At 32.4% G+C, this 24,290-nt stretch overlaps 1 protein-coding gene across 1 annotated transcript in view; it reads right to left on the bottom strand.

Moving 5' to 3' along the window:
• Window positions 1-9,983: 9,983 nt before the first annotated feature.
• The window catches only part of LOC149797251 (uncharacterized), a 30,683-nt gene continuing 16,376 nt past the window's right edge, over window positions 9,984-24,290 (bottom strand). The window contains exons 4-9 of the mRNA XM_089961950.1: window positions 23,883-24,054; window positions 19,588-19,776; window positions 15,946-16,187; window positions 13,504-13,710; window positions 12,846-13,050; window positions 9,984-12,186 (exon numbers count right to left, since the gene is read on the bottom strand). Of these exons, the coding sequence (XP_089818076.1) occupies window positions 12,036-12,186; window positions 12,846-13,050; window positions 13,504-13,710; window positions 15,946-16,187; window positions 19,588-19,776; window positions 23,883-24,054 (1,166 nt within the window). The 3' untranslated portion in view covers window positions 9,984-12,035. The remainder of the gene's footprint in view (window positions 12,187-12,845; window positions 13,051-13,503; window positions 13,711-15,945; window positions 16,188-19,587; window positions 19,777-23,882; window positions 24,055-24,290) is intronic.

Raw genomic sequence — 24,290 nt, 5'->3', positions numbered from 1 at the left:
GGCTCCGAAAAACCACAAAAGAAATAAAGCAACAACCCCTTTTTATAACTTTTGTTTAGAAAAAAGACGACCACGGAAGGTTTAAAACATCAACAGGTAAACAAAAACAACTTTCTTTTTTTTAAAGCTCAGAACGTTCTATCTTGGGAACAGTCATTTAATAAGTTGTCTCCCTTTAAGTACTGAAAAATTACATTGTCCCGCAAACACTACAGTAATAAATGACGCAAGGAAAAGAGGCATATCATCTTTATTATAACGAAATTTTGCAGATAAAATATTATTAGTCACTAAATCCAGTAACTATGCAATTTTAGGCATAAGCACACTGTTAGACAAGCCTCACAACTGACACTCATTTGTTTCATTTAGACGGTACTTAATTGACGTATAAAGACTTTGACCTTTGGTTTTGTTTCTGTGTTGCTAATACACGTATCGTTCGTCTGGTCTTGGAGTACTGTTTAAGAATTCTATAGCGCTATTTATGAATTAACAAAGGTAAGTAAAATGTCTGTATTATGAATATAGTAAGTATGTATATCATTAAAAATTAAAGGTACTAATTGTATCCGAAATAATCTGCTTACTTGACAAAGAAACTTACTATATAACAGATTGGCCTGGTTTGTCTCGACGTATACTATAAGAAATCATATTAAAATTTTATTAAAAATATAACCTAGATAATTAAGGTATATAAAATTATTATGATTGTACATACGTATATATCATTGATAAAACTAGTTATAAAATATAAATTACGTCAGTCAGTAAGTGAAAATCAATATTGATATAGAATATGATCAATAGTGTTAGAAAGTGACCGAAATCATGTATCCTCATAATGTTTAGATTTATAAATCAAAAGTTGTCATACCTAACCTCTCTTTGTGCCTAAAATAGTTTTCATATGGTATTGAGCACCATCTTTAGGAGCTAGCTGCATACTAACAGATCCAAACACCTGCGCAATTGAAATTAAAATCAGTTCAAAACAAAATACAATAATATTGCTATTGCATTATAAAATATGACACAGAATCTGGTGATTTCGTGTATGCAGAAAAGTAAAGAAACTAAATCAAAATAAAAACTAATATGGAAACAAATCTCGAGACAGATAAGAAGGGTAAACTCTGCAAAAGGAGATGCCGCCTCCCCCTGTAGATGAAAAGTGGTTTATTCCTCAAAATGTTACCCACGGTGGGGGGGGGGGACTTACGATACTTAGCAATTTTATTTTCTAAAACAGCTATCTAATATCACCATAAAAAGTGTCTTGACCTTTTATCTTACAAATGCAAAGAATATGGATAAAGTCATAGGTCTTTTATATTAAAAAATGCATATCATTATTTCTTTATTTAATGACATACACTAACCATGAACATTAAGCAGGGCATCTATACCACGATCATAAAAGTTCACTTGCTTTCAAAAATTTGTATCAATTGTGTAGAAAAAATTAAGCTGGATAAGAAAAAAAATGAATAGATTTAAATTGTATGAATTTAAAGATTACACATTACACATGTAGACCAAACTATGATTAAATTATTGATTTGTTTATGTTCGTCAATTAGATGACAAGTTTCAAGCAGACATCGTTGATATTCAAGCATATAAAACGAATGTTTACGACTTTAAATTTATTTCGACAGTGATAGACGGCATTTCAAAATAATCTAAGGCTTGAAAATTGAAAACAGAAAAGTTAGAGGATATACACGCCGTTCTTACAGAAATATTTAATGACTGACACTCCACCTCAACTCATGGTAAAATGGAAAGGATCTGAGGAATCTTTTAATGGTTGAAAATCGGAAGAAAATATTGTATCAATAAAACAAACCCCGATTAACAGTCCTAAATTCACTTTTAGTACTGATGTTATTACTAGAACACTGTAGCATTACTATGAAAAAAATGTATTATGTAAAGGAAGCACGTAAATGTATATTTAGTCATATGGGTTAAATAGCAATGCTACAAATAAATTAATTAAATAATTATCTGTGATATGCCTTGTGAAATTCAGCCATCGTATGAAATGGAGCATGCAATACAGAACGATGTGATATGATGAAATCTTACTGCTATTCTTACTAATGGAGATAAGAAAATCAGGGGATACAAACAAAACAACAATCACCCGTAAATGTGACAATACTCTATCAGAAAAAGTAGATTTCACAAAAAATTTATGAATGGAAAACCGCTGGTCACTCTAACAAGACTTTAATTATGTGTAAGAGTTTCCTCCAAAATTTTGAATAAAAAAAGATCAATATGAAAATTTATCAAGTTTACTTCATGCAAAAGTACAAAATGTTTCAAAGAAGGAAATTTTACAATCGTCTTTAATTTTTGTTCCAATTATAACAGAGATAAAACGAATAGTCAAAGAAGCTTAAAAATACACAGAAGACCAAAACGACTAGCTTAAATATATTTTTAATAGATATAAATTTTGTCATCAACATCTTTGATTCTTTTTATTGCTTTTTAAAAAAGAAATTCAAAAGTTGTTGAGCCATAAATATAGACAGGAAAAAAGGTACATACAAAGTGTTTATTTGTGAAGTAAATTATTTAACTATACATATTAACAAATTTATCCCAATACGACAAAATTCATAAATATTTTTATCATACCGAATTTTAAAGAGTTGGTGGCCATTGAGATGACTGTACCTTGGGAGGAGAGGTGTTATGAAGCTCATGAAATAAAATTGACCACGCATGCAACGCTGATGGAGACATTCAAGAACAGGGGATACAGATCTTGGTTGTTCCCACAGGAAATGGAAAGTAGAACGTTTCCTGGTCAGTAAGTCTGGAAGATGCTCAGTGCTCTATGGATAACAGTTACTTCCTTAGAGGAGGAATACAAAATTGAGCAGGGGTGCACAACCTTTTTCGGCCAAGGGCCAGATTGCATTTTCTAAGACTACTCGAGGGTCACAAACACTATGTAATATAATTACTGTTCACGGGACAGATCTCTATGTTGTTTTAATTTGCCATGAGGGCCGGACAGAATACGTTCGCCGGCCGAATCCGGCCCGCTGGCCATTGGTTGTGCACCCCTGGTCTAGAGCCCTACAATCACGCATTGGGGGAAAACTGCTACAAGCGCTCAGCTGGCTAAGGATAAAATATGAGGACAAGAGCTGGTTGCCTAGTACCAACTGGTATTTACTGATCAACGCTTCCGACCAGCCATCAGGAGGTTGTTCAGGCATCAGGGGAAACACACCCAGTGATAGATGGTTCCGGCTAATGATGTTGATGTTGCAGCAGTGGATACACTGTATTACACCACCGTCCACCTTTTCTGTATTCAAACAGTGTTTGATAGTTACTAAATCCATTTTAAAGCTTTTCATTTATTGCTTAAATCAGAAATAGATTAATAGCTCTTAGTTTTTTTTTTTTAAATTATAGATCTAACTTTATTTGTCACTAACTTTATTCATATCATGTTAAGTCCATAACCTTTCTATTGATTTTTTGTAAGTTATTCTTTCACTGTAACTGCAAAAGACTATTACTGGAAGCAGTCAGCGTATCTTCTAACTTTTTCACGCCGACTTCTGTCAGGAATTGGATTTACTTTATTTGTAGTCAGCATGCAGTAAATTGTGTTAATCTGTTCCACTGTCTCTGATATTTAGTTAGATGTTTGATTGTTTAAAATGTGCCTTGTTTCAAATATAAAACGTCTAATCCCATAGCAACATTTATATTAACTAGCAAATAATAAATACTGTTTAAGGAATTGCAATCATGTAAATATGTTTTGTTAACGACAGTTATCGCAGTAAAAAACTTTTCTATTTGTAACTTTCTGCTTTATTTCTTATCTAAATTCTTGTAAACATTTTCCAAGTTATTTACAAAGTTATACTCTACGAGGATATTTGATCTTTTTCAAAGTTACCTTCTTTGGTAATTAAAGAACCTTAGACATTTTTTCATCAGTTTTAATTTCCCAACATTCCATTTAATCTAAAATGAAATAAGTTTTCCAAAGTTATTAAAGTGTTGTTTTCTTCTTCAATTTGTAATAAGTGCTTATTTATTTATAATGGTTTTCATCTTTGACATCAATGAGCTAGTACTTGATATTGAAATTAGCTATCACAACCCTACAATGGGAATTATTATATGCTCAATTTTTTATTCTACCTAAAGCATAATTATATTAACAAAATACCCTACAAGAAACAAAGTAACTGAATGTATGCCGTATTCCAAACTAAATACACAAGCGCAGATTTATCATTACATAACAACATTATTACTGCGCACATAACTCCGCCCAGATAAATTTGAACTTAGTTGCGCGCTCGACATAACTTTCGAAAAAAAATGGCGTGTTTAGTTAAAATTGAAATTTGGAGTCATATTGTGAATAAATGCGCATTGCAACAACTTACCAATTTGATCTTGAATGAATAGATTTTGGTATTTTGTTCGATTCTACGAAATTTCGTGATTATTGACTGGATGTATATGTGACAATTCCACATGAAATACATCGAATTGAAGAAGCTAGGGAGAAGCGTGTTGACATCTGCAAATGTGTTTCTGTTTCTGTTACTGAACGTTTGAAATCATAATATGGGAAAAATATGAAGTCTTTCAATTGCAATTATCAAAAAGACGCTATGTAATTTAATGCTTATTTCATTCTGAGTGCAGTAAGGAGGATGTAATTGCACTTATATTTGAAATTACAGTACAATGTCGAAATGTGTAATCAAGATTGAGAACATATGACATGGCTCATGTAATTTGGATTTGCAGAACTAAGAAAGTACATTTTGAGGAAATTCAGGATGTAAAGCTAAATATATTTTTGCCATTCTTATCACCAGCTAAAGAAGACAGTATGTGCCTTGTCACTGGTATGTTATTTGTAAGGACCCTTTGTTGCGTCTGTTGTATAGCTAGACTAAATCCGAAACATTGTATCAAAAAAGTTAACGCGGAATGTGCCAAAGCAGCTGGTATGTGGCAGTCCACGAAACATCTGCTTTACTTTATTCAGAAACAAATTTAAATACCACAACGCAAAGCGCCTACTACGCGAGTGTACATGATTTTTTTACAAATCAAAAGTGCTGGCGTCTGCGTCTATTGTTTGTTTACAATAGAAAGTTGTTACTTTATGAACGTGAATGCAATATGTGTATTCGCACGCGAATTCAGTATCGGGTAATATTGCACGATTCTGACAATGTAAATTTAACAGAGAAAAAAAGGAGCATATAATAAGAATCTATTTCCATTACATGTATGATGAAGATGAAAATGAAGATAATGCAAGAGATGTCTATGAATATACTTAATGGTGTAAAAACCATATTTAGATAATCCCCTAAATGAAGGATTTACAACTTCAACTCCTTTAAAGCATGATTGAGTTCATGACTATAAAGAACATATTCAACATGGATTAAACATAGATTAATCTCTATATTAGGTAATTAGAGTTAAAATAAGACACTGAAAACTAAATATTCTATTGTTTACATGAAAACAAACATTAATAAAAATATAAAATTCAAATTTCAAAAACTGGTATCTAATGCAATTCTTAGTACCTGGCTTTAATAGCTTCTTTCACAGGTGGAAGAAATTTATTGCATATATTAGGTTGGGACAAGAAAGGAGATATATGGATAGAATCAAGTACCAAACAAAAACAATCGGCAAAAATGATTTATTAATACTGTAATTGAAGGTGTTTTAGTTACTTTCTTACTTACAAAACATTCTCTAGAGTGATGATTTATAGTCAACAACGAGCTATAAATACAATTAAAACAAATGTTGGGAGAAACTTATCCCAAGAAATTTTAAATGATATTGGAGAAATACATAATGACTTAAAAAGAGAAATGTTGATTTTAAAACAGAAATTCAAAAGAAAGAAATAGATTTAGAGATATCTTATTCTTGCGATGCAAACATTAATAGTTTAAGGATCAAGGTTAGAGAGAATTAAGGGGTTATATGCAAGACCTTCTGCTGAAGTACAAAAAAAAATAATAATGAAAACTGACATTGGTTTAAAAAACAATTTTATCAAGAAAATAGAAAGAAGATATTGGCAAGGCAAAAGATGAAAAAAGCAAAGCTACAATAAATAAGTCATTGGAATCTTATGAAAGTATAAGAACACAGATTATTGGTCATTGAAAATATACAGAAAACATCATTAGAAAACAATATTAATAGCTTTGAGTCAAGAGTTAACGAAAAGTTACCACCAGGCAAAATACTAAAAAGATTAGTGAATGAAAATGAAGGGAACAAAATTTCTAGTTTTACAGCTATTAGTATGACAGCACAAATGTTTTCTTTTAGCATTGCAGATTTTTGTGAAGAGATTAACAATGACATGCGATAATGGTAGCAGTGGTTCCAGATTTGTTCATTGATAAATTTGTAAAAATGTATGAAAAATATTGCCAACCATTTGTTTCAGTTATTGAAACAAAGGCAGCAGCAGCATTGGCGGTGTAATAAGCAGGCATTAACATTAGCTAGAGAAGCTATTTCTTTAATATGTGATAATCCGATTATATTAATTCTAAAATTAGCTTGTTGTACTTAAAGGTTTACTTTTAGCAAGAAAATAATAAATAACTATCAAGCGATTTCGAAAAAGTTCAGTATATCAGCTCCTGGAGCCATAAACATAATTCTAAATGCTTGTTTGTTTGTTTCTTGAGCTGTATATTTTATATCATGATATACTTTGATTGTAATATGAGGTGTATTGGCATTGTGGTTGTATGTTTGTCCACATAATTCTTATCAAAGTTGTCTTCCTTGTTGTCTGCCATTTGACAAATTGCTGAAGAATTTTTTTCAACTCATCAAGTTAGAGTTTTATCAAGTCATTGTTTATAGTAACATTTATTCCTAGTCAAATAAATATGACATTTGTACATTCTTTTTGTAACTCACTACATCACCATAACACTAGAAAAAACAAAAATGCCATCACCATCGACTATATAGCTTAGTCTAACTTTTGAACTTGAAACATTGATGTGTTTCCATCTGAGTCATAACATTGTATGCTTAAAATTCACTTTTCAACTAACCTTGTTTATAGTCCCAAAATTCAGTTTTCAAATATCATTTTTTAGTCCTAATATCCATTTTTCAAAAATAACATTATTTACAGTATTTTTACATTACACAAACAATGAATAGTCATTCTATTCTGTACTTCAGCACCTACAATACATATAACATGCAACCTAATATTCATTTTAGACACACTATTCTTTCATTGTCAGGTCCATTCCTATCTTGTAGCAAGAAATAAGTCTATTATAGTCTTTCTTCAAGTGTTACCATTTCATTAATTTCTTCATCTGGCATTTTTCTTCAGCAAGGAAATTTTCCAGCTCTGTACAGTTTTACGTTCTACAGGCCCGTTATTAATGGGATATTTGTTTCTTCTTTTAATGTATCTCGAATCATGATATGGTTGAATATTAAAGTTGTAGCAAATTATGCTAAAATTTTTTTTATCTTGATTTTTGAATCAAATGTGCAGTCACATGGTGATGGTATGGAGCAATCACACAGCAGGTTTTTATTTGAAAATATATATTTATGAAACATATATATATTGGTTTTACTCATTTTGTTATACTTTATCTGATAAATGCCAGTAAAATATTTTGAGCCTGGCATTGTTATCCATACTGACCAATTTAATTGATTTTGCTAAAATTTCAAATCATACTGTGATTTGTATCATTTCAGTGAATTATCATTATCAAATTTTAAAGTAAAATTGCCTATAATTTTTAGGTGTTTGTATATAAAATATATATTTTTTCTGTCATGTTCTATTTGTGTATTCAAATTCATTTTCTATTTTAACTTGTATGGTGTTTGTTACCAAATCAAATGCAGTGCAGGACAAATATCAAGTGCACTGTATGATAATTTTTAAATCCGAAGTCAATGATTTATTTTGTATCACTCACATTTAATGACCACTGGTCAGGAGTATTTTTTTGTAATTTTTTACTTTTACTTGCTTATTAGTTATTTGTGTTTTCATAGTCAATGATGTGACACTGGATTATGGTTTTGATAAAACATTTGGAGTTAATGGCCACCAGTTATTCATAATTTTTGACATTGTGGTTAGTACAGATTACCTGCTAGTAAAAGTGGCCTAGAATCATTCATGTAATAAATAAATAAATGTAATAAATGTAGACAGCCCATGATTTTCATAAAGTCAGAGAGTTAATAATGTTTTCAAAAAGAAAATTGAGTCTTACTACAGATGTGATGATAATGATGATGTAAATAGTAGTTACCTCACATTTCCTTGCTGGTAAAAGTTTTATGGTGGCAAAAATATTTGCTCACTTGCATAAAGTTTGCAAACAGTGTGCTTATTTGCAGGTGCAAACTTACGTATGGATGTATCAGTAATTTGCAATGAATGCATTCCCATTGGTTTTATGATAGTTAAGCAAACTGTTGGGGTTGTTTTAGGGACAAATATATTGTTACAGTCACAATTTATGCTTTTTAAAATCAAATAGGGTACATGATGGAAATTACAATTGATAACAACATTATTGTTGTTTTTATTGTTGAAGATGATGGCTGAAAATTCAAGCCTGGTATGCATGATGTTAATAATATTTTGAAGGTAAACAATATTTTTTACATGTATTCAGTATTCAGTACAACAATCTCACCATCCTCCATCACAAACATGCAGAATAATTTTATACTTTTTTCATTCTGTTACATGTTAGGCAGAGAAACAAAGTTTCAATAATTGAACTTTATTTTTTTAAGTTATGAAGCTGGAGAATCAATTACAACATGAATGGCCTTTTGCTATTGCCATTACAAGGGTGTCGTTGAATGTCTTCATGATAACATTCAGATATTAAGTTTCAAATTTTACAAGTTTATTTCTGAGTGGCTGATGGTGGAAACTCAAACTCAAGTTAAGATTTTATATCATCTCCAGACTTGTACTCAATCCCAGCCTTTGTCTCATTCATATTGTCTGGTACAGTAAATACACAGAAGTAGTATACTGCATAAAATATATATACATACAAACATACATAAATACATATATATATATACTTTACAGCTGAGTACCACAAACATTTTTTGGGGCCCTGATCGGTTGAGTTGTCTAAAGCACTCTCCATTACGGATCACTCCATATCACCTCTGTCTGCATGGGTTCAAGTCTCAGATTCGACCAATGTGGGTATGTGAGAAAGCTTGCCGCTTGCCAGTAGCTTCTCATGGGTCGGTGGTTCTTACCAGGATTTTTCAGGGTTCTTCCTCCACCATTAATACTAGCCACCATGTATAGCCTATCATGTGCTGAAAAATGGCGGTAAACCCGACAACAACAACAACAGCCACAAACAATTTTGTAATTTTGTACCACAGTACACTGCAATTAGGGACAAACAATCCAATGTTCTGAGGCAGAGACCTGATAATATTTTGTTTAATAGCTGGATAAAATATCTTGCTATGATATATAACAAAATAACTCCATTATATCCAAGATATTATTTGGAGAAAGTGTTAGTTATCTTGAAATGAACAAAAAGAAAATATTTCAGCTGAAACAAAATCTCTGCACCCCCACCCCCCCAGTATCTTGAAGTAGATGAATTTGATAAATGTTAATTGTTGTACCAGTCGTTGTCTAAAAGTTGTAACAAAATTGGGATGATTAAGCTCACACTATAAATGATACTACAAAGTACGTAGTACTGACATTAAAGAGCCAATTGATAAAATTAGGAAATGCTGGTAACGAAGCCAATAATTTTCTAGCTACACTCTTGATATAATATGTAAGAAAACTTTGAATGGGAAGCCAATGCTTGGGCAAGATATTTGTCAGAGAGCACCTGTAAACACAAAACATATTTCCCAACAGATGAGATGAGAAAATATTTAATGGAACTGAGATATTACGTAAAGTTCAGACAGAAAGCAATTTGCTCCTGAATATCACAAGATGATTACATTCATATATGCTACTAAATAACTAAAACAAGACATTTTAATTCTGATATTTTAACTCAAAAATGTTTATGAAAATTGGATTCAGCCAGAATCATTCACAATTTTGTAGCTGTGCTAGAATACGCAACATGTGTCAAACATGCGATTAAAGATATAATTATATATGTAATATTCACCACTAATCTGTGACAGATACAATGGTTCTGTTAACAAAATATAAGTTTTTGAAACCTATTTCTCATGGTGAATGAAATTATGCAATCAATATCATTAACATCGTAACAAGATTCCTCAAGGATTTGTATACATTTCTTACTGACAGAAACTACCAACATCGTAACAAGATTCCTCAAGGATTTGTATACATTTCTTACTGACAGAAACTACCAACATACTGCTACAGTGAAACAGTTCCACAGTATGTACCAGTTGAATAAAAATAACATGGTAAACCGGTAATATTGCTCACCTCAAAAAATAATATATATATATATATATCAGAGATCCTGAAATTCTAACTGTTCTTGCCAGACATATGCAAGGAAATTTAACCTGACAGTCATGTATTTGTGAAATTTAACACAAACATATTCACAATAGACATACCAAGTTTTGACAAAAAAGAAAACTTTTGATATACCTAATTATTAAATGTCTTGGAAAAAAGCCTACTTTTGGTTATGGATTTGTTGTTGCTTTAGTATTAGTATTATCCTTCCATGTTTGACTGGTTTCTTGTCAAACTAATAATTTATAAAACATCATTTTCTTATTACAGAAAACAATAGGACAGCATTTTAACCAACAGTATTTTATTGCACTTGACTCATTTTAAAAGTTAATTAGTAATTGATGACAAGCTCATTAATTGCATTTTCACTGAAGCCTGATGGTCAAGTTTAATTAGATCAGGTCCACAAATAAATCTTGGAACTTAATTGTTTTTGCTAGTATCCATTTTTCTTCCTTCTTGCCTAATTTCACATATTTTGTTCTAAAGCTGTCATATTTTGATCCACCACAACACAAACCACAAGATGTAAAAAACTCCTTTAATATCAGTAATACAAACTCTAGGAGGTAATCGTTCAATTATGTTTTTATGGCATGTTCAGGAAATAAACTTTGACACTGCTTTTGTCTTGTGTTTTATGGTTATTGAGTGTTTGAACAACTGTAAAAAAATAATGACCAAATGTTGTTAGTCAGCAACACATTGTCCAAGAAGGAACTGATTGTCCAATAAAGAAACAATGAAGTCATCTTTGAATTAAGTTTAGTTGGCAACATTTTTAATTACGTTTTGCCAAAAAAACAATCTGTAAGCTAGACCTAGTAACCTTTGAATTTTAGTTCATTCACATGTTGTTTGTTTGTGACAGATTAAAGGGTAAACAAATGAAAGAGTCATTTGTATATATATATATATATATATATATATATATACCATACAGAATTGCACATTTTGGACCATATGGTAGAAAATACTTTTTAACAGTATACATGTACAAAATTATCACAATGGAATCACAGCTACAGCTATTTAACCAAATATATTGTACATTCTTTGCTTATCACAAGTCAGGTAAGAAAACAGGAGATTTAAGTTGGCCTTTTCTCTCATCAGCCTTTAATCACACTTCAACAAAGACCATCCCATCTCTGTTGCGCTTCTGTTTTTATCACATTTGAATGGGCAGTAAAAATGAAATGCTTGAAAAGAAAGACAGAGGACATTTGGTATATGCAGTCAGACTTGTAGGAGAACAGAAAATGCTAATTCTGACTCTTCTGGATCTGTCTATGTGTCTCTCATTTTCTAGTTCTCTCTGTATTGGTCTGAATCAGAAACATATACACTCCCTCCCTCTCTCACACACACACACACACACACACACACACACACACACTCTGAATCAGAATAATTTAATGTCTACACAATTCTACTAGTTTTCTTTTTCTTGTTATTCAGCTCGGTTGACATCAATGTAGCAAGGCGTGGAAAAACTGCTAGATACCAAAGAATTAATGGCAGAAACTGTTGATGCTGCACCTGCACAGATGCCAAGAAGGATGATTTCATAATTCAGTACTTTCACATGAAATGGAACTTCTCTGAAAATAAAATTATAAATAAATCAACTCTTAATATTTAAATTTATGTAACTCCACAAAATTATAAATAATGTGGTAATCATATACTTTAATAGTTTCTAAAAAAGAAAGATGATCCTGTCACATTGTACATGTAATTCAAGTATCAAAAATTTTTATAAAACTTTGGGAAATGATTATCTAAACATATTTTTAGTTTGTTTAGCTGGCAGAAAAATCTTGTCAAAATAACATAATCTAATTAACAAATACCTTGCTGGCAATGTTTCACATCATAATATAATGAACCTGAATAATAAAGACTGTATCTTCATATTTCTATTTTTATTTTTTAAGCTATTCAATGCTGCTTTAGTCAATATTACAGTCCTAACATGGTGATATTGTCTCATTCAACCAGACTCTTGTGTGGCTCCATGTGAGCTATGTAATATCAGTGTCTGTTTAAATGCTTAATTGATGTCTGTTACCTTGGAAACTGGTGCTTTAGAAACTAAATAGATGTTAATTGATACTGTTTAACTAACTGCCTTTCATTTTACTGATTGCTTTAAAAATAGTGTTGAGACAGGAACAGTCAAAGGTGTGGCACTGTAAATTTCATTTCCAGAATTTGTACAATTAAGTTTACTTTAATTGACCCTTATCAAATGTCTTACATGGGTTTCCAATTTTCCCCGGGTTCTGTGGGTTTCATCTTGCACAGTTTTAAATAGAATAGAGATGGACAGACGTAAGCAAGAAGCGTTGTTGTGGATCCACCAACCAGAGACAAGATAGCACCAAAATGTGGGACTGTTTCTGCCACAAATAGTACACATATTACCATTGAAGTTCTTGAGATTATTCTCTTGTACGTGAATGCTGTAAAAACAAAGAAATCATGCACAGATAATGATGAAATACTAATAGATTATTCAGAAATGTGAACACCTATTTAAAATCACTAACAAGTTACTAGACAGATTGGAAACTGGTGCTTTAGAAACTAAATAGATGTTAATTGATACTGTTTAACTAACTGCCTTTCATTTTACTGATTGCTTTAAAAATAGTGTTGTTTGTGGAAAATTGTTCACATTTAGCTGCTTGACTTTGTGTGATTCAGGTTTTTCAGAGCCTTGAATATGAGTGCCAACAGAAATTTGGAAGCATAGTTAAGGATACTTTTGATTAAATGTTTAAATACATTGCTTTTCCACTTCTCTACTGGATAAATTTCAGTTATTTTTGAGACAATATAACAAGCATAATAAAGACATTCTTGTAAGGAAAGCTCAGTCAGTGAAATAATATCAGAGATAAAACAGTACTTACTTTCAGGTATCTTGACCAAATGCTCCAGTTCCTGACAGAATGGGTTGATGACGATGATAAACCCAAGCAGCAGATGGATGGTAATCAAAATCTGCACGATGTATTTCAGATACCCTTTTGAGACCACATTTAGCACATTGTCCTGCACCAGTTGGCCATACACAAAGTAACCCCCCAAGGAGACAGGCAAGTACATGGCCAAGACAACTAGAATGGAAAAGACCAACTACAGCAAATTCACTATAACAAGGCAAGCACAAACATTTGACTGCATTATTGTGGAAGATTTGTTGTTTTAGGTTTTCTTTTAGATATCTTTGCTCCATGAAAAGTGATCACCATTGTTTGAATGCGAGGAAGAAAGATAATGCTACCACATTATTCCATGGTTGGTCATATTAACAGTAAAAGTTAATGTACCCAAACCACAAATAACTGAACTGCTCTCTCATCCATGTCTCTATCTATGATACAAAAATGGCTATGATTCATATAACCAAACTCAATGTGTGCCTTGGGCAGATCTGATAAATGAAATTATGCCATATTTGGAAGGATGCATAAAAGGTATAAATTACTTACAAGTTATCATTTGTTAAACTAGATGCTTGCTATCACAAAATGTACTAAAAATTTCAGGTAGACTTGAAAAATATGTATGAAAATTATTCATTTCTCTTAATAAATTTGCACAACAAAGTTTCAAAATATATACTGCTAAACTAATGTTTATTTATGGGGTTGAAACAAACTTTAAAATTTAAATGTTAAAGAAAATATATTATTTAAAGATAATCTCAAATATCAAATATTTTTATCATACTGCACAAAAATTAGTTTTTTCTATTTTATCTTCACTTAGAGTTAAATGTCATGCCTATAAATCAAACTTTGCACACAAGTCTAAGTTTCATTCTTAGCTAATAAAAATAAAGCAATATAACTAAAATCCTTTGAGATTGATAGCTAATAAAATGATGCTGTATAACTAAAGTCCTTTGAGACTTGTAGCTGATAAAATGATGCTGTATAACTAAAGTCCTTTGAGACTTGTAGCTGATAAAATGATGCTGTATAACTAAAGTCCTTTGAGACTTATAGCTAATAAAAAAAGCAATATAACTAAAGTCTTTGAGACTTATAGCTAATAAAAATGATGCTGTATAACTAAAGTCCTTTGAGACTAATAGCTAATAAAAATGATGCTGTATGACTAAAGTCCTTTGAGACTTATAGTTAATAAAAATAAAGGAATATAACTAAAGTTCTTTGAGACTTATAGCTAATAAAAATAAAGGAATATAACTAAAGTTCTTTGAGACTTATAGCTAATAAAAATAAAGGAATATAACTAATGTCCTTTGAGACTTATAGCTAATAAAATGATGCTGTATAACTAAAGTCCTTTGAGACTTATAGCTAATAAAAATGATGCTGTATAACTAAAGTCCTTTGAGACTTATAGCTAATAAAAATGATGCTGTATAACTAAAGTCCTTTGAGACTAATAGCTAATAAAAATGATGCTGTATAACTAAAGTCTTTTGAGACTTGTAGCTGATAAAATGATGCTGTATAACTAAAGTCCTTTGAGACTTATAGCTAATAAAAATGATGCTGTATAACTAAAATCCTTTGTGACTTATAGCTAATAAAATGATGCTGTATAACTAATGTCTTTTGAGACTAATAGCTAATAAAAATGATGCTGTATAACTAAAGTCTTTTGAGACTGATAGCTAATAAAATGATGCTGTATAACTAAAGTCCTTTGAGACTAATAGCTAATAAAAATGATGCTGTATAACTAAAGTCCTTTGTGACTTATAGCTAATAAAAATGATGCTGTATAACTAAAGTCCTTTGAGACTTATAGCTAATAAAATGATGCTGTATAACTAAAGTCCTTTGAGACTAATAGCTAATAAAAATGATGCTGTATAACTAAAGTCTTTTGAGACTTGTAGCTGATAAAATGATGCTGTATAACTAATGTCTTTTGAGACTTATAGCTAATAAAAATGATGCTGTATAACTAAAGTCTTTTGAGACTTGTAGCTGATAAAATGATGCTGTATAACTAAAGTCCTTTGAGACTTATAGCTAATAAAAATGATGCTGTATAACTAAAGTCTTTTGAGACTTGTAGCTGATAAAATGATGCTGTATAACTAAAGTCCTTTGAGACTTATAGCTAATAAAATGATGCTGTATAACTAAAGTCCTTTGAGACTAATAGCTAATAAAAATGATGCTGTATAACTAAAGTCCTTTGTGACTTATAGCTAATAAAAATGATGCTGTATAACTAAAGTCCTTTGAGACTTATAGCTAATAAAATGATGCCGTATAACTAAAGTCCTTTGAGACTAATAGCTAATAAAAATGATGCTGTATAACTAAAGTCTTTTGAGACTGATAGCTGACAATCAGGATTCTTACTAAGATAGCCAAGAAGAACTGCCCTTCCAAAGTGTTTCTGATTCCTCATGTCGGTTTGAAATGTTGGGAAGGCAGGATGGCCACCAAAAGCAAAGCAGATGACACCAAATGCAGTGAAGAATGACAGGAAGTCAGGATTGCTATGTTCTATAGTGGGGTAGTTTGGCTTGTCTTTTATCATGTTTGCTAACAATATGACACAGGCCACAGCAGTTGCACACGTTGCTCCCACTGCAACAAACCTAGAAAGATAGGTTTAATGGTACATGTATTAGAAAATGGTCAATATTTACTGAGGATGGCACTGAAGGGATAAGGTTAGGTGCAAAACAATTTGTAGGATATGCAGCCATGTTTCAGAATAGGGCACAATATTTTGTATAAAAAGGTCGGGAAAAGGTTAAATTTACATGCTCTGTATTAAGCATGATCAAACAATTATCCTGATTCTCCTGCCAGAATCCCAGTAAAATCTGACTTCTCCTCTAATTTGTTCAATCCATTAATGCTTAAATATAAATATTGTAAACATTAGAGAATAAAATTCATCATATATAATTAGCATAGTTAATTTTCAACAGTGGAAGGTAAAAACATGTATCACACACACACACAAACACACACACACACACCAGAGTTCCTGAGATCCCTGTAATTTGTAGATCAAAAGTTTTAACTGGCACTGGTCATTAGTCAAATGAGTTCTCAAATACCATCGTATCAACTTGTCTTTAATCCACCGATCTGTTAAACTACCATATAATCATCTTAACAAGGTAAAATTCAATGGTGACTGTCTAGTTTACATAATTTTTCCTTATCAGAAAATAAAGATGTTGCTAGATATGCCTTATTCAAAGGTGACTATATCTAGTTTACACTATGTTCCTTTGTCAGACAATCAATATAGAGGTTTTGCTGACTGAGCTTGTTTGGTCATTATGTTTTCCCAATAATTTAATTCTCTATAACCACAAAACACAAGAAGAAAAAAGCCTGTAAGCTTATCTTCTGGACAAAATACAATATTTAAATGGTTACTCCAGAGTCCATACTATCATAAAGACAACAGATAAGTCCCTCACACTGCATGGTTTATAACGTGATGTGTCAGCATATAATACCTTTAGAACAAACATATATAAAAAAAATATACTAGTAACAACAACTTTATTATCATCCAATAAGACTTATTTGGGGACCTGATCAAATAAAATTTCACCATCTGACTTTACCTGAACTGCCTGTTCATCTGGTGTTACATATTTTCGAGGTAGCATGTCAGCTTGTTGTCAATCAATAAATACGTTTAATAAACAATAGAGTGGAATAAGCCACTCTTGTTGGGGAAAATTATAAAGTACAGTTTTCTGAAAGGAACAAATAAATTTTTATAAATAACTAGCTTGAGAAGAAACCAGTTAATCATGGAAGGATAATACTAACACTAAAGCAGCAGTAAATGATCCAAACTGAAAATGAGACATTTTCTGGTACATTTTATAATTGGTATATTGTTATATATATTTAATTTATATTATGAGCTGGCTGTTCTCCATGATTATATGTTATGTATATCTATATTGTGTGGCTGACCTTTGTCACTAATTAAGTTTAGGGCCTACCTGATTAATGTCTTGTTATTTTGTGAACAATATTACATAGCTATTATTTTTCTATGATTTTAGATTATATTGTAAGATCATTATTACTTGTAGGTAAACATATTTACAGATGTTGATTTCAAGGTCTAGCTTGTTTTAGAAGCAATTTGTTTACAAATTTGATAGGAAAACCACTCTAACTCTGTTATTGTGTCTTAGCATTTTATATTGATGCTGTTAGCTTCAAAATTATTCATTCTTATTTTAACTTGTTAAAGAATCAGTTTTATCGTTGTATTCAGATTTTTAATTTGAGAAGATTCATTTATTAAAATCATTCATTAGAATTACAAAGTGCTGAATATTTTCTGACCAGATCACTATTTTAGGATTACTGTGAATTCATTCAAGGACATTTTGGATTATATCGTTATGATAAATCAAGATGGTTGGCACATTAGCACATTCAAGACTACTGGTACATCAAGACATTCAGAATTAGATTTCATTTGGAACACCACTGAAATTCATTCAGAATACTCTATACTATTGGACTTGTGAAAGAACTTCTAGGACTGTTTGGGATTTGATTTGTAATACTGTAAGTTCTTTTTAAATGTTCACTTTGTATTCTAAGGAAATAAATTATTTGTTGAATTTTATGAAGCTTGTCAGTTTTCTCTATTTTCTGTTACTTAGTTTTAAGACCCAGAGTCATAACAATAAAATGTTTTCTGTTTTGTCATAACTTGTTACATCTCCAATGAATGTTTTTATATTAAAATATGAAATTTTACTTATATCTGGTCATCATACAGGACATATATATATATATATATATATATATATATATATATATATATATATATATATATATATATATATATATATATATATATATATAGTACATTTTCTTTTTGTATGGAGCTTCATATGTGAAAAAACCCATGAGTTTTGTAATATTCATTTTCTCTAAACAAAATTTATATTTTACAAGCTCAACAACACTAATGAGACTAATTACATCAAAGGAAGCCAGCACCATAAAAAAAGCTTAGTAACTAGGTGTGGAATGTACATAATTATTTTTCTCAATGCAAAGTAGCAGCATGCATAAGAACAAAAGGTTATCAGTGAACATTTAGAACTTTGCAAACATTTAATGATAGTAATGATAGCAGGAACTGATTAATTAATTATTGTTGTTTGGTTCTTATTGGTTTTAATGACACTTTTAATGTTATTGGCTATATCATGAGAAGGAAATGTGAGCTAAGTGTTTCCCAGGGACACAACAAGGCAGGTATTGAACCCATGATTCTAAAATAAAGAGTCTAATGATCTACTATCTGAACTACCATGATGTACTGACTTATTAATGAATAACCTGTTGCCAAGCCAACAGTTGCAACTTTTATTGGCTGAGTGGTTGAGAGAGAACCCTTAGAAATATATAACTGTGGGTTCCAAATCACACGGTAGAATTTGTTTTCCTCTTCAAGTCATCTTGAAAAATGGTTCCATGAAGAACTTTCTATTCTCATAGACTTTTGCAGCAAAAAATATTGAATGGTACTCACCAGAACTTGTTGGGAGTGCTACTGGCAGAGAATTGTTTACTTGAACTTATCTGTTCCATGAACATTGACCATAGCTACTTCACATGCCTACTGTACATTGACTGTGGGTCGTTAAGAGAGATTAAAGGGCACACCTCTCCTGAACTGACCTATCAACCATGATCCATCTACAGAGTAGCTAATGACTTTCTTTAAATTAAAGATTCTGTAAGTGTGAAATCTGCATACAGCGTACTGATAAGTATATAATGAATGTTTTGACAAATGGGGCAGCCCCTCCCCCTACAAAGGTTTATATCAATTTATACATGGTATATATAGGGAAAACTGGTTAGGTGTTAGAGGACTCAGACAAACAAGATAATGGGTTGATTGTGCAATGACTCACATTATAACTGGTCTGCAGACAACTAGATCATGATGGATGAAAATGGTGAATGGTAGCTTTACCTACTCACCAGAAGTCACTTGGAGTTCCTAGCCATGTCATGGGAGTAAGGACGCCAGCTATAATTATGCTCCAGTAGCAGAAGGACATGTTGGCACCAGCATCTGACACGAGAGACTGGATGTTCTCAGAAGCTATAAGCAGGAACACACATGCAACTCCAAACAGTGTGAAGTTGATAGAAAAGGACACCAACAACCTTCAAAGATAAAGAATAAGATATTGTAAGGTCAAGAAGTAGTTATACATACATGTATTTTAAAAACAGTGGAAGCAACAAGTATGTTTTAGATAAACATAATTTCTCATCTTTATTTGTTATTACCTCTTGAAGTTTCTTTCATGAGAAAACTTACATTTAAAGGAGTTAGAAAGCATAATAATATTATTCTTGTTTGGCACCTCTGTAGTCCTGGGTTCAATCTCCAGTTCTAACATGTGACAGTAGCAGATAGCCCATCTCAGTGGTTATCCAATTTGTGCCACCTGAAAGACTAAAAAGATGATAATGTCTACGTTATAGATGCTGTTAGAACTTGATGTGAAATTGACATGAAATAAAGTGATACTATACCATTTTGTAAATGAACTGAATAGCGACTGACATTCTTTGTCTTACCCCAACCCCCCTTTAAAAGACTTTTTGTTTCAGCATATATTAAAAATACACTATTGTAATAAGAACTTTGATTCTGGAGTTGTTCCACGTTTTGAATTTCAAAGAAGTAAAGAAAGACTGCATCCTGCTTGCAGGACCATGTGGTTTCAACTTCCCATCTACCTTGTCTTTGCACGTGATGGCCTTGAGTATCCTAAATTGTTCCTCATTCTAATTTAGTATGAGGAAGTGGTACATTACCTGTGTTACAGGAAGCAATCTGTTTTCATGTTTTTTTCATTAGATTTGAGAGTAACATGAATTAAAACAATTATGACAACAAAGTTCCAAATGGACAATTACTTAATGTGTAATTGTGGCCAGGAAATGGCACCATGCATTTGTAATAGGTTTCATATTATCAATGCACACAGAGTGTAAATTACAACTGATTAGTTGCATCTAATGTCAGAGCCCTATTGGTGTGTTGGTTGACCATCAGGGCTTGATGAAGTCCATGGTGTGTTGGTTGACCATCAGGGCTTGATGAAGTCCATGTTGTGTTGGTTGACCATCAGGGCTTGATGAAGTCCATGGTGTGTTGGTTGACCATCAGGGCTTGATGAAGTCCATGATGTGTTGGTTGACCATCAGGGCTTGATGAAGTCCATGGTGTGTTGGTTGACCATCAGGGCTTCATGAAGTCCATGGTGTGTTGGTTGACCATCAGGGCTTCATGAAGTCCATGGTGTGTTGGTTGACCATCAGGGCTCGATGAAGTCAATCCTGCGCTTCTCTTTGCTGATGGGTCCTCATGTGGCTGATGAATTTGATATGAGATGCTCATGTCCTGGAGCAGTGTGTACACAGGAAGCATGGGTTGGTTCTTGATGTTGAGGCCTTCCTGCATTCCCTGGCATCAGCGACTTCTGTTCTATGGGCATCCTCGAAGGTTTTGTACCCATTACTAACAGCTGCATGTCAGCCAGGTCTATCCTTGGTGCAGAACTTGAAGTTTTGTCACATATATCGAGTGGCATCTCAGGCTGTCCTTGATGGAGTCTTTAAATCTTTTCTTTCGGTGACCAATTTTTTCACTTGATAGAGCTCCATAAAAAATCTGACAAGGCATTTGAGACTCCTCCATATGGATGAAATGACCCATCCACCAGAGTTGGGCTTTCATGAACATCGCTTTGATAATGGTTAAGCCTGCTCTATCCAGCACTTCCAGGTTCATCACTCTATCTTGCCATCTGACACCCGTAATCCAGTGCAGGGCTCTTGTGTGGAAGCGATCAAGGTGCTTGATGTGCTTCTTGTATGTTGTCCAGGTCTCACGTCCATATAGGAGGCTTGTTAGCACAACTGCTTTATATACCTTTATCTTGGTGGACAGTTTGATACTCCTGTGATTCAACACACGAAAGCAGAGACATCCTAATGATTGACTGGTGCTGCTGCTGCATGCTGTTATCCCTATGTCTAGCAATCCATTGGAAGATATGATGCTTCCAAGGTACTTGAAGTGATTTACAGCTTTCAGCAGGGTGTCTTTGATAGACACAATTGGGGGGGGGGGCAAGCTATGGTGCCTAGGACAGGTTGGTGAAGTACATCTGTCTTTTTCCCACTGATAGTGAGTCCGAAGAGTCTCGAGGCTTCCACAAAGTGAGTATTGATGATCTTTTACTACAATACTAGAGCCCTATTACTATAATGAATAATGTACAAATCTTGTTAATCCCTATGTCTCACACTAATAACTACAACCATAACATCATGAAAAGCTAGGAGAAATCAAAAGCATTACATTAATTTGGTATAATGTACCAGTCACTGCAGCAATCAAACTAAACATCCCCTGCATCTGGAGTCTTAAAACTATACATGACATAAAGACACTTATTACATTCAAGATGCTGTTATTTTAAAATCCCTCAATAAACTGTGGCATAATACTTGCAGTTTGTCCTAATTGAAAGTTGTGCCAATATCATCTCCATCATGGCCTCCAAGGTGGTCATCATGAATAATAGTGTTGTTGAAACATCCCCTGAATGTAAGGTCATCTCAATATGAGTTTTTGATTTAAACACTTAAGAAAATATGTAGTTGGCACCAGAAAAGTAAACAGAGCTGATCTGATATCCAACATGGTAACAATGGCAGCCATCTTAAAGCTGTTTCAGCTGCTATATAATGCCTGAATGGACTGTCATATCGACATAGAATTTTTACTGCAGGATTTCTTGCAAAATGAAGATAGTCCTAAGTGAACAGAACCCCAAACACTTGCACTGCTGCAACCATCTTGAAAAAAATAGAGTCATTTTAACTTCTCCAGAATTAATTGTTGTATAGACATGGGATTTCAACTGAAATGTAGTTGAAACCTAAAATAAAATGTTTCTAACTTAATGTTCAACATGGCTTCTACAGTAACCATCTTTGAAATATTTTTGTCATTATTCCTGATCAATGGATGGTAGTATCAACATGGCATTTTAATAAAGGATTTTTTGTACCATTTTGTTGGTCATCTTTAATCTGTAGTAGTTTATGGACATCATGCCTTTAATATAATTTTAATCTCATTAGGAATGGGTTTGAGTATCAACCCTTTATGAAGTTGGGGTCAAGGTCAATGGTCACTTCTTATATTTTTGTATTTCACCAAGCTTGTACAGACAGTAACTTTTTCATTTTCAAATAGATGTTTGCAGAACCTTTTTTACAGCTGTAGTTAATAAGACAGCAGACCAGCTGATAGTTGGTACCAATTTATACTGATTTCAAGGTCAGAAAGTGTGAGTCGGGTTTCATGTGCAATGATTTGTAAGTATGATATTACAAGAACATATGTGATTTTTTTTATACAATAAAACCTGGTTTGTGAACATATCAAACAAATTCCTTGAATGATGCAAGTGCCATAACCTTGGTTTCCAAACTTAGAATGTGGATATATATTGAGATTGGCTGAGATGAGTTCATTGATCTGCTGTTGATGACATGAGTTCAAGTCAGGACTTAGATTGTTTATTCTAACTTAAGTTGTGAACATGTTAACTCTAACATATAAAGACAGACTTTATTTACAGAAAAACTTGATATGGTTTCAATTCTCAACTGGTAAAGAGAATCTTCAGGCAATGGACTGTTGATGATATATTATGACTTAGCATATTAAGTTTCTCTGGTGTGCTTTTCTGGTTCTGTCATTGCCACCAATCTACATATGCTGTGATAATAAAACCATAAGAGAGACATGACAAAAATATGCACAAGATGAATTATGTATAAAAATATGAATTGACTATTAAGCATAGACATCTTTGTTTTCAAGTATTAAATTTTAAAATATAAGAAGCCACCCAACACTTTCATTTCTTACCTTTGAAAAACTTTGCTATATGTAAAGATCTGGTTTCATTTTTTATGAATTAAAGTCATATCTGATACTATATGCATGATGGCTAAAATATGATATATATGGGTAGATGTATGCTTTCCAAGTCATGTGTGGCTCCAATCACATTCTTAAATGTATGGAACTAGATTCATGAAATAGGGATGGCCATTTTTTCATGAATAATTCCTTGTTTCATCTGCATTCATGATCCCTCTGGTGCATATCATTAAGGTTTAAGTATTAAAGAGACTGGTTGCCAGTATAGTAACATACAGTAAACTTAGAACCTTACCGTCCAAATTTTCCATAGGTAATTTCTCCCATGGCAGGATAGGGATAGCGGACATGTCCAGTGCGGTAATGTTCATATCTTTCTCTGACAATGCCCCAGGAACGGCCCAATATATCACCAGTATAAGCCGAAAGAAAGCAGCATCCTATCACCAACACTATGCCAATCCAACCTTATAATGCAAAAATACCACAATGTTAACAACTGTCTCAAAAGGCTTTTCTTCCTTCATATTCATTCAAAGTAAAACTAACTATAAAACAGTGATCCTTGAAATTGTTTCTACAAGTATTCAGTTGTGAAAATAGGGTTCAATTTGTTAAAAATTCCCATATTTCTACATTTTTCTAAGAAACATTTTAAAAAGTTTACTCAGGTGGTGGTGGGGATATGCTTGAACTCCTTGAC

The sequence above is a fragment of the Sinohyriopsis cumingii genome, chromosome 6 (assembly GCF_028554795.1).
Source record: "Sinohyriopsis cumingii isolate HCF-2022 chromosome 6, ASM2855479v2, whole genome shotgun sequence".
Classification (NCBI taxonomy): domain Eukaryota; kingdom Metazoa; phylum Mollusca; class Bivalvia; order Unionida; family Unionidae; genus Sinohyriopsis; species Sinohyriopsis cumingii.
Note: the sequence above shows the minus strand (reverse complement) of the source record. Positions and strands in the feature narration are given on the sequence as shown.